The following is a 10,173-nucleotide window of genomic DNA, read 5'->3' as shown; positions in this document are numbered from 1 at the left end:
GTCCCGATAGGAAGTGACGACGATGGATGCTTCTTCTTCGTTCTCTTCCTTTTTCGTTCCTTCCTTTTTTGATTTGCTGAATGTTAGGTTGCTATTATATATGTATTGACCTATATATATATATTGACCTATATAAAAAAGATAGGTTCAAAATATAGTGAATGACTGACTAAGTTCAAAGTTCATTGGTCAGTGTCATGTTTACAGTGATTTTATGAGTGAGAGATTCCACCTTCTACAGTTAAGCTTTCAAGATCTGTGGAGTGTTTTTTTTTCATTCTGTAGCACAGTTGAAAAAGGTCAAATTATATTTTGTGCCCTTTGCCCCCCAAACCATAAGTTTGGAAAAGAATGTGTGGTGAGTTTTCCCACTGACTTCAAAACAAAATTAAAAATATTTTACAAAGATTGAATTGCTATTATTGTACGGATTTATGAAATCACTACCAATGAACTTCAAGTCATGACAGAGGAATATACACATATACATGCTAATGTAACAAAAAATAAATAACAATCAATCCTAAAAGATTTACAATTATATTATTTGTGTCATACTAGTACATTTCCAACATAATATACCACACAATGTAGAATATGTGAAATCAATTGTTTAATTAAACAAGGAAATAGTTTTGTGCTCTTAGAAAGCTCTGACTGCTGTAACTTAATTTGCCCTTAGATGGTGCTATAGCACAGACCTGAGATTTCGCCTGTTTATTAAACAGGTTTTCGCATTTAAGCATCATACACAAGAAATGAAAACATATTTTAGTCAAGTTCCACCTTTTAACTCAACATTTATTGGTATTACAGACAGAAAAACACACGAGATAGGATTAGAGTCACTGAAAAAAAAATCAATTTCTTAGAATTCAGACATAATCTCTTCATAGTTGGGACTGTTTTAAATGCCTGTTTTATTTCTGAGATTAAAATCAGAATTCTTTTTTCTCCAATTGGCCCTAATCATGTTTCATAACACCTGGTGTGGTTGTGTGAATTTATATTTTTATTGTATCTACATAGTGATTATGATACAGTATTAAATAAGTAACATTCCTCACGTTATTTAATTTACGTGAGGAATTTCAATTTGCGCTTTTGTATTAATTTTCTTTTCTGAGTAAAAGCATTTTTATTTCCTTTAGTTTACAGTTGAATTTTAAAAAATAAAATATATTTAAAAAAAAAACATATATTGTGTGCTTAAAAAAATAGGCATGACAAAAACTTTTTCCATGTAGAAATGTGTGTAGGGTTGTAAACAAACTCTTTTCCAAGCACCCGGGCACTGCCACTGAAGACCGACAGGGGGAGCCAGCGTTCCAGCTCTTCTCATTCATTTCCACACAAGAGGAACATGGCGGAGTAGGGCTGTGGAGGCTGCAGCGGTTGAGCTGTTGGCGATTCCCCGTCCAGCAGAAGTGCAATAGGACATAGTGGATTTGTGTGGCTGTGTCAGGAGGACACGGCCTGTGGGAGTGGGCCGAGGCTAGCTTCTGAGTGGGTATCTGTTGAGAGCGGAGAGTCACAAAAACAACTCGGAAATGAACGGGGTAAGTTTGTTTGTTTGGGCATCACGTAAAAGAGGTTACACAAAGCTAGCCAAAGTGGGGAAATAGTGGTGAAAATATACCCAGAGTCTGGGTAATAACCTATTTGTATTCTAGAAGTGATACCAGATAGTAATCTTGTATTTAACCGTATTTAAAAAAAATAAGTTTGTGTAGTTGCTGTAGCTAGAGATGGGATCTTTTTGTTAACAGTGCTAACGGCTAATTAGTCAGCTAGTGAGTTACGACCGCTACATGCATGTCAGCTGGTGACATAACCGCAATTTATTGCGTTTAACAGAACCAACATGTCACGTATTTCCTTTTTCTCAGTGTTTCTCAGTTGAACGTGAAAGCACGCTTCAGTTTGAGTTGACTGAAGCATGCGTTAGTGGTAAGCAGGCCTGGTTGTAGCTGTGCTGCGGATTTAAAGGGACTGGTCGGCTGAGTGGAGCGAGTGGGTAAGGATCCAGCGTGGTCCCGACTCCGGGGCTCCTCCCACATTAGCTATTCAAACAGTGCAGCCTTACAATAGAGGCATCGAAGAGATTTGTTTTAATATACGCAAAATAATCTCTCTCTTAAGATAGGAGTGACGATTCAGTGACATCTTAGACTCGTGGCTCGGCTCCTTGGCATCAGCTCACCAGTTGGGCCACTCATTGTATGCTGTTGATAAAGCTCACAATATTTTAATGATCAGTAAATATTATTGCAAATATGGATTCAGATTTGGCAGTACGGTAATAGATGAGCAAAGCAAACGGGGAAAGGGGCTCAGCAGACACCCCGGGGGAACACCTGTCCTGCCTGGTCTTCTTCTGTTTCAGAAAATTTGGGTCGCCCCTTTCCGAACTTTTCATTAAAAGTTTTACTACCTCTCTCAGTGTTATCTTTAGGAAGGGAAATGTTTGCTCTTGTCAATGATTATATTTTTAAACTGAAAGCATTAGACAAGTAAAATTAATATAATTTTTTTATTGTCATTTATTTTACTGTGAATTTGCTATTTTAGTCTTAAGAAAACCCTGATAAAGGTTGGGAACATAACCACTGATTAATTAAAGGAGACTGGGGAATAAATGGGAATTAAAGGGAAATTGTTATTCCTTCATTATCTGTTTGTGTAGACATTTCTAATATCTGTGTTTGTAGTTCATAAGATAAAAACAATAGATCTGTAGGTCAAATAACATCTGGAATTGGCCTAGAAAACCCCCATACTGCATAATTTTATTTTAATGAATAGCAATTTATCGTCAGATGAAACATCCTCCTTTTGGAATTGCTACGCAGGACAAGAAATAAAATGCCAACACTTGGCGCATGTAAATTTCTGACTCCATATTATAAAGTAACCCAAGGATTTTCTTGAATAGTGCTGAATAAAAAGTGACTCTACACATTCCATCAGGATTATTACCTCAGTTTTGTTTTCACTTGAGGCTGTTTGCATTTTAGTTTCATTTTGACAGTAGATCCGACCGTAAACAGAAAGCTAAGAGTATTTACTGAACGTCGCCTCTTGATTTGTTAAGAATCTTGATTTCCTTGTTCGAGCTTCACTGTCTTGTTTGTGAATCTTCGAGTCTGTTTTTTTTTTTTTTTTTTGTGGGGGGGCAGAATGAAATGCAGACCAATCGGGTGATGATTCAGAGTACCACGTTTCTTTACGCGTCCTTGCTTTAGTGGTTTCTGTCGCTATTGTAGAGCTGTATCCTGGGTTGTAGAGCTGTATCCTGGGTTGTAGAGCTGTATCCAGGCAGATTTGCAGCATGCATTCAGATCCTGTATTTACCTGTACACTTTTTTTTCTCTCATTTGGGCAAAATTAAGGAATTTACTAAACACGTATGAAACCAGAAATTTCAACACACCAAATCAAGAGAAAATGTTTCTACTTGTCTGTAATTAAATCAGACTAAACGTCTCGTTTTGAATTACTTACCGTATTAAAATTATTTCTGTTTGCTAAATGCCTTAATAATCAAAGAAGGTCAGAGTTTTGTCTTCAAGATCAGAAGTTTACATACACTTCCTCAGTATTTTTTATATTGCCGTTAGACTGTTTGACTTGAGTCAAAGGTTTTTTGGGTTTATCTTGTACAAGATTTTTTTTTACAATAGTTGGCTGAGGTTTTGGTTGCCTCATTCCTGACTGACATCTTTGGATTTTGTCTCAAAATTTCCGCATAATATTCTTTCCTACTTTGTGAAGTGCACCAGTTCCTCCTGCAGCAAAACAACCCCATATTTTACAGCTGGGATCACTTAGAGAGGACAGTTACTAATTGTTTTTCTTTTCTTTACAGGAAGTAGTGTGCAGTCCTCACCCAGTGATGGCGTTAGCCTGCGCCAAGTCCAAGCCAGCAGCTCACGATGAGAAGACGAGCATCAGGTTGACGCAGGAGGGGCGGGGCTCTCCCGTCTGCGTCCCGCAGCTCGACGTTCCCAGTCAACCTGAGGGTCGGCATCTTCCTCTCTGTAGTCTTACGGGTCGCTACATGTTTGAACTTTCCACATACAGAACCCAAAAAGTCAATTGTAAAGAAAATAGTGCTTCATATAATTTGAGATTGTTTGACAGGAATGAGAAAAAAACAACAACCTTGGAAACGGGGTTGTTTTAATATTAACTAAAAATATTAGAAGTAAATGACTGCATAAATATTCACCCATCTTTGAAAGGACCGACCTAATTCGACAGGGGTCCAGCTGAGTGGCGATTACCTGAGAGCTTTTGATGTGTGACCTGATTGGAGTAGAACAAAAGTGTTGCTTTGAAAGTCTGGCCTCTGGTCCATCAGTAGTTTTGTTGTCAAACTAAAGAGGAAAATTTGACATTTTGAAAATAAATTTGCTTAATGGAATCACGCAAATTTATTTTTGGAAATAAATTTGCATTATTTCCAAAAATAACTTTGGTCAAAAAAAAAAAAAAATTAGCAGAAATCAATTGTTTTTTTGGTATATATATATATATATATTTTTAGTTTCTTTAGTTAAAAAAATTACTATTGATTTTTGATAAGAGACTTTGGTGTTGGGTTTTGGGCGTATCAAACTTGGTTTATTCCGCAAATTTCCAATTTCCAACACTTTTTATCGCATCGTACAAGTAACATGATCAACAAGCAGATGTTGCCAGTGGCGCAAACCACGAAGAAGAATACAGGAAGTAGTTGGAGGATGATGGCGTGTCATGGTGACAAAGCAAAGGAGGTGGATTAGCAGTGCTTACTAGCAACAGAGTGTCACCAGCTGCATTTCCATTAAAAATGTGTGCAAAACTTCCAGTGTTGCTAATTTCAAAATTGTGTTCTTATTCTTAATCTAAGAATGGCAACTAAGATCACGTCAACAAATGTGCTACTTTTTACTTTTATTAGAGTAAAAATATGTTGAAGTAGCGCAACTCTTACTTGAGTCCATTTTTTGGCTACTCTACCCACCTGATATTTCTCTGTGTCTCTCCCAGCCAGGACAACAGACGCCATCGGCGCCATGCTCAGAGACCCAAAACCGGATCTGACGGCGACCGGTAGCGCCTACGGCCAGCGTCCGCCCTGCTGGCCCACCGACCAGCCAACCCTCCCGCAGCTCTTCTGCCATCGCCCCCCTCACGAACTCCCTATGCCCCTCGGCAACAGCTTGTCTCACGCTTCCCTCCACGGCAACCACAACAACGGCGGCGCACTCCACGGCAACCACAACAACAGCGGCGCACTCCACGGAAACCAGAGGAGAGGGACCCGTGCCAAAGTCATGGGGAAGAAATACACCAGGAGAACGTACGTATGCCCTGATTATGATGCAGTGGAATGTAATATTTTAGTATTAATAAAATATCGTAGTAATACTGGTGCCAGTGGGTGCTTTGGGGGGGATTAGTGGGAAATTCAGTTACAGTGACTGGAGAATGAGCTGAAGTGAAAATGGGAAGGTTCAAAAGTTCTTCCCTGAACTAAAGATATATTTTTGACAATAATGTTTTGGATAAAAAATACTTAAAATACAGTTTAATTTTAACTGTAAATTTATTATTGCATACAGTAGGGGCCTCCTAAAATCAAATACTGGGCTAAAAGTAACAGTCACCTATTATCAAATAAACACAACAGTTACATATAGTAAATATAATTGTAAGAAAATATGGATGTGCAACATCTTTTTTCTTTTCCCAAATAAGTAAAACTAAATAATCAAGCCTCACAATAAATGGACAAAAAGAGTTCAGGAAAACTTTTTTCTTTTGAAAAATTAAACAATACCTCACTATAACAATACGTCCTCCCTCTCAGCCCACACACCGACAAACCTCTTAGTCTTTAGCCTTCCCTCTGACAGCAGTCGTTAATCTAAAACGGTGTTAAAAGTCAATACTGTTGATTGACTCAAATAAGCACACCCATTAATCAGTTGGAGTCTTAATCCTATCATGGTTCTGCACTTAAGTTCTCCAGTTGCGAGCTGACTCTTTCAGCTTTTTGTTGTTGCTCTGTTCAGTTCAGTTTTATTTCTGTCAGGGGTGATGAGGTGCGAGCAAAGGTAATGTTGTCTTTTCTCTTGCCAACAATATTAGTATAAATTGTAAGCAGTGTGATTGTGGATGGCAAATTATTTACCATTTTTATTTTTTCTCTTTTATTTCCCCCTAAAGAGAAGGAGGCAAAAACTCTCAGAACCGAAAGGTTACCGACTTCTATCCAATCAGACGGAGCTCAAGAAAAAGTAAAACAGAACTCAAGGTAAGAAGATATTCCTTTGACTCTAAACTAAAAGAGGAATTGAAGAATATACTCTCTAATACAAGGAAAACCGTTTCACATTCCAGTTTTCCTTGGGAACTCATATAACAGAATATCAGTGCGGTTGAAAAACCTCACTGATATTCTGTTTATAGAGGAGTAGAGTTTGTGGCGCTACTTTACAAATATATGCAGGGAATTGTGTGATATTTCAGCCTGATTAAAGCTACGTTTATAGTTGACCCGTTGTGTCAGGCGCGAGGGGGCTAACGCTAAACGCACCCTGCTAGCTGCTGTCTCGCGCGCAGTCGTGGCGTTCGGTCTTGCGAATCCCTCTCGCCGCCTTTTACTCAAACCGAGCTTTTTGGAAGGTGTTCTTTACAGCGGGCCCTCCTGGACCGGCATAATGCTTCTATGGCGCATTTATTTTCTAAAACTACGGCACAGACCTTTCTGTCAACCGCTTGGTGGGCTCGCACGCGCTCAAGGCAAACTTTCAAAGGTGCAACTACAAATCCCTTCCAACATCTACATTAAGAAGAAAAAAAATTAGAGAGAAATATGCAGACAGGCTGGACACACAAACCTTTTTTAAGTAGCCCAATTTCGTTGCTCAATGTTGATCACGGTCGACTATAAGTATGGTAAATCTGAAGCCGCAGTGTAGTAGAAGAAATACTGCCACCTGCAGGTGAGTTAGTCATTTAAAACCAATTGTGTTTTTGTTTATCATTTTTGCGTTAATTATACTTTAATGCGAAACCTGCGTGGATTTGTAATTCTTTTTTTTTTTTTTTTTTTTTTTTGCGTGAATCTCCACAATTGCGGATTCCTGTAAAACTGGTGGTACTGATAGGTCAACAGTTCAATTAGCATTTTAATATTTCTTCTTTTGATGTGGTACTTTCCATTATTCTTTTGAGGTACTTTATGTTTTAATGTTTTATCTCTGTGAATTTGTACTACCATGTGCCTGAATGGTGACATTAAATAAAGTTGCTTTGCCTCGCCAGTGGGAACAAAAGAAGCTCATCGATGATCTCATCACCAATGCAATCGAGGAGGGAATGGAGGTAATGAGGGTCTTTCTGGACGTTTCACTCACCAGTAATGTGGATAAACTCCTAATACTGGAGTGTTCATTGCTGGCGACATGTTGAAACATAATTTGCTTGACGTTTTAGTCAGCGTGCCATGTGTCACCATAGAGACCCTCCTGTTTGCAGGTCCAGCACATAGAAGGAAAAGGGAGGGCGGTGTTTGCCACTCAGTGTTTCCAGAAAGGTGATTACATCGTGGAGTACCACGGCGACCTGCTGCAGATCACCGACGCTAAGAAAAGGGAGGCGGAGTACGCTCAAAACCCTGCCACCGGCTGCTACATGTACTACTTTCAGTACCTCTGCAAAACGTACTGGTAGGAAAACATTTCATCCATCCTCTTGTTTTGACTCGATATGAAATATTAAGAGGGTAAAAAAAAATACCAACATTGTCCACACTGCACTGAACACCAAGCATGTAATATTCTACTACTATTACTAGCCTTCCTTAAAAAAGTTATTTGAATTTTGAAAAACAGAGTGGTGTTTAAATGTGCCGCATTATTGTAACTATTTGAAAGTAATATCCAGAAACAGTTAACAAGTTTAACCAAAAGATATCAGCAGCAGGAAGAGATTAACCCATTATATGTATGCCAACTATAAAAATAATGTAGGAATTGTTTTTCCATGTGTTATAGCATTTAGTTTTTATTATTCAATGTTGTTATCAACAGCATTTTGCTCTTGGGGGCCCCCTAGTGGTGTTAGAGCCCGACTCAGCTGCTTACCTTGCATATGACATATGAGTAGTCATTTCTAATCAAAACTCTTAAATCAAAAATGTCAAGCCCAGTTAATCTCAAAATGCATTTGTTCTTTCTGGACGTAACTGAAACAATATCTGAGCTAATCCAGGCCAGACTTAAAAACCGACGTCTGCTTATTTTATTTGCGTTCCCCTCCCCCCCCCGCAGCGTGGACGCCACCAAAGAGACGGGTCGGATGGGCCGGCTGATAAACCACAGCAAAAACGGGAACTGCCAAACCAAACTCCACGACATCAACGGCGTGCCGCACCTCATCCTGGTCGCCTCCCGAGACATCGACAAGGGCGAGGAGCTGCTGTACGACTATGGGGACCGCAGCAAAGCCTCCATCGCCGCTCACCCCTGGCTCAAGTACTGACGGGAGGCGGTCAGCGACACTTGTGTTTCTCATAGCTAGCGGACATGTTGCCTTAGAAACAGAATGTGTACCCCTTTCGTTGCCATGCAGAGAACGCTGGGTGGTAGATAACGGTGTGGGTTTGGAGTGGAGTGGGGGGCTTAGGGTACTTATTTACATTTCGATTAAGATCCGTCTGCTCCATCGGACGGACCTGCGTACTTTTATTTATATGTGTCTCTGAAACATTCTGGTTGTTTTGCAGCACATTTCTTTTGTACATTTTGTACTTCCTGAAGACCAATGCCCTTACAGCATGCAGGTGGTAGTTAATGCTCAGCATTTTTTATACTGCTTTTTTTTATTTTTATTTTTTGTAATTTATCCTTAGATACTTTAGCAATACTTCCCCAAACGGCTTCTCAGCCTCCTCCTCCCTTTTGGATCAACAAGCACTATGAGATCCAAGTTCAACAGGAAAATAAACCCCAAGGCTTTTTGGGAAAAATATTCTGCTCCAGTGAACTTCAGCTATGGATACGACAGCATATTAGGGCCATTGCAGACAGAAGATAAAAATTAAAAGGAGTGAATTTCCAAGGGAAAAAAAAGAAGAAATTCTGGGATTGATGTCAGAAATTTTGTAGAAAAACTCTGAAATTTCTGAGATTGAAAAGTCAAAAATATGCGAGAAAAAAACACATTGTGAGTTCTTTCTTGGAAATTCACTCCTCTTTCCTCTTTTTCTGCCTACGATGGCTCCAACACGCCGTCCCACATGGAAGCCGTCTGCCGCGGCTGGTGGCCTGTGACAGTTAACCACACTCCTGGCTCGGCTGCCATCTTGGAGGCTTTCGATCATGTTTTGACGCCTGGTAAAAAGTCAAAATGTGACGCAAGCTTGTGCAACTCTGAAATAACCAGTATGATGTACATAAATATATATATATATATACATATATGTATATATATATATATATATATATATATATAAATATATATATATATATACATATATGTATATATATATATATATATATATATATTGTTTGTTGCTTTTTTGTTTTTAGATAATGTATTTTTTAATATTAAACCCGACGGTTACATTTGAATTTAAAAAAAAGTTAAAATAATATAAAAGTTTCTGCGATTGCTTTGCAGAATTTTCTGCTGTAACTGCTTGAATGAAAGTGTGTTAAGATTTGTTTGATTAAATGTCGACTGATCTTTAGCCGATAACGCTGTTCCCACTTCCTCCACCTGTCGGCCATTAAAGGAGCTATTACCAGATGCTAGGGGTTGAACCAATTAGTCGACTAGTCGACTAGTCGACTCTAGGACGTCTCGCGAGTTTTTACATTTCATGTCGACTAGTCGCAGTCATGTGATTGCCGGTGGTGACAGCCTGTGCTGATCCGATAGCACAGTATACGTCACAAGACACAAGAAAAATAAGTTAATACATTAGTTTAAATGATATGTGGTTTTACAGTGTTTTTAAAAGGAGATGGAGTTGCAGCTGCAGTCAACTACAAAACACGAGCCATCTAAAACTCGCCCCCTTCCCGCTAAGGATGTCACTTAGCGGCTCGCGAGTGTCGCGAGTGCTCTGTACTGTGCTAATGACAGTGAACTTTATTTACCCCCCGCCCCCGTGCC

At 39.2% G+C, this 10,173-nt stretch overlaps 1 protein-coding gene and 1 long non-coding RNA gene across 2 annotated transcripts; one reads left to right on the top strand and one right to left on the bottom strand.

Annotated features, from left to right (window-relative positions):
• Positions 1-1,260: 1,260 nt before the first annotated feature.
• kmt5aa (lysine methyltransferase 5Aa) lies at positions 1,261-9,745 on the top strand. Its single transcript, XM_044096693.1, has 7 exons — positions 1,261-1,559; positions 3,869-4,022; positions 5,035-5,347; positions 6,217-6,304; positions 7,318-7,377; positions 7,531-7,721; positions 8,325-9,745. The coding sequence occupies exons 1-7, from the start codon at positions 1,551-1,553 to the stop codon at positions 8,533-8,535; spliced, it is 1,026 nt and encodes a 341-aa protein (XP_043952628.1). The 5' UTR covers positions 1,261-1,550; the 3' UTR covers positions 8,536-9,745.
• Positions 3,978-7,308, bottom strand: LOC122819729. Its single transcript, XR_006368652.1, has 3 exons — positions 6,891-7,308; positions 4,287-4,379; positions 3,978-4,069 (listed from the first exon to the last, which is right to left on the bottom strand). It is a non-coding gene; the product is annotated as an uncharacterized LOC122819729 (long non-coding RNA).
• Positions 9,746-10,173: the final 428 nt, after the last annotated feature.

Source organism: Gambusia affinis, linkage group LG17, assembly GCF_019740435.1.
Source record: "Gambusia affinis linkage group LG17, SWU_Gaff_1.0, whole genome shotgun sequence".
Lineage (NCBI taxonomy): Eukaryota > Metazoa > Chordata > Actinopteri > Cyprinodontiformes > Poeciliidae > Gambusia > Gambusia affinis.
Note: the sequence above shows the minus strand (reverse complement) of the source record. Positions and strands in the feature narration are given on the sequence as shown.

What these genes read in the sequence shown, in the direction of transcription:
- kmt5aa (XM_044096693.1), top strand. An exon ending in CGTTCCCAGTCAACCTGAGG is followed by an intron (nt 4,023 to 5,034) that starts GTCGGCATCTTC and finishes TGTCTCTCCCAG; the next exon opens with CCAGGACAACAGACGCCATC. An exon ending in AAAGTAAAACAGAACTCAAG is followed by an intron (nt 6,305 to 7,317) that starts GTAAGAAGATAT and finishes TTGCCTCGCCAG; the next exon opens with TGGGAACAAAAGAAGCTCAT.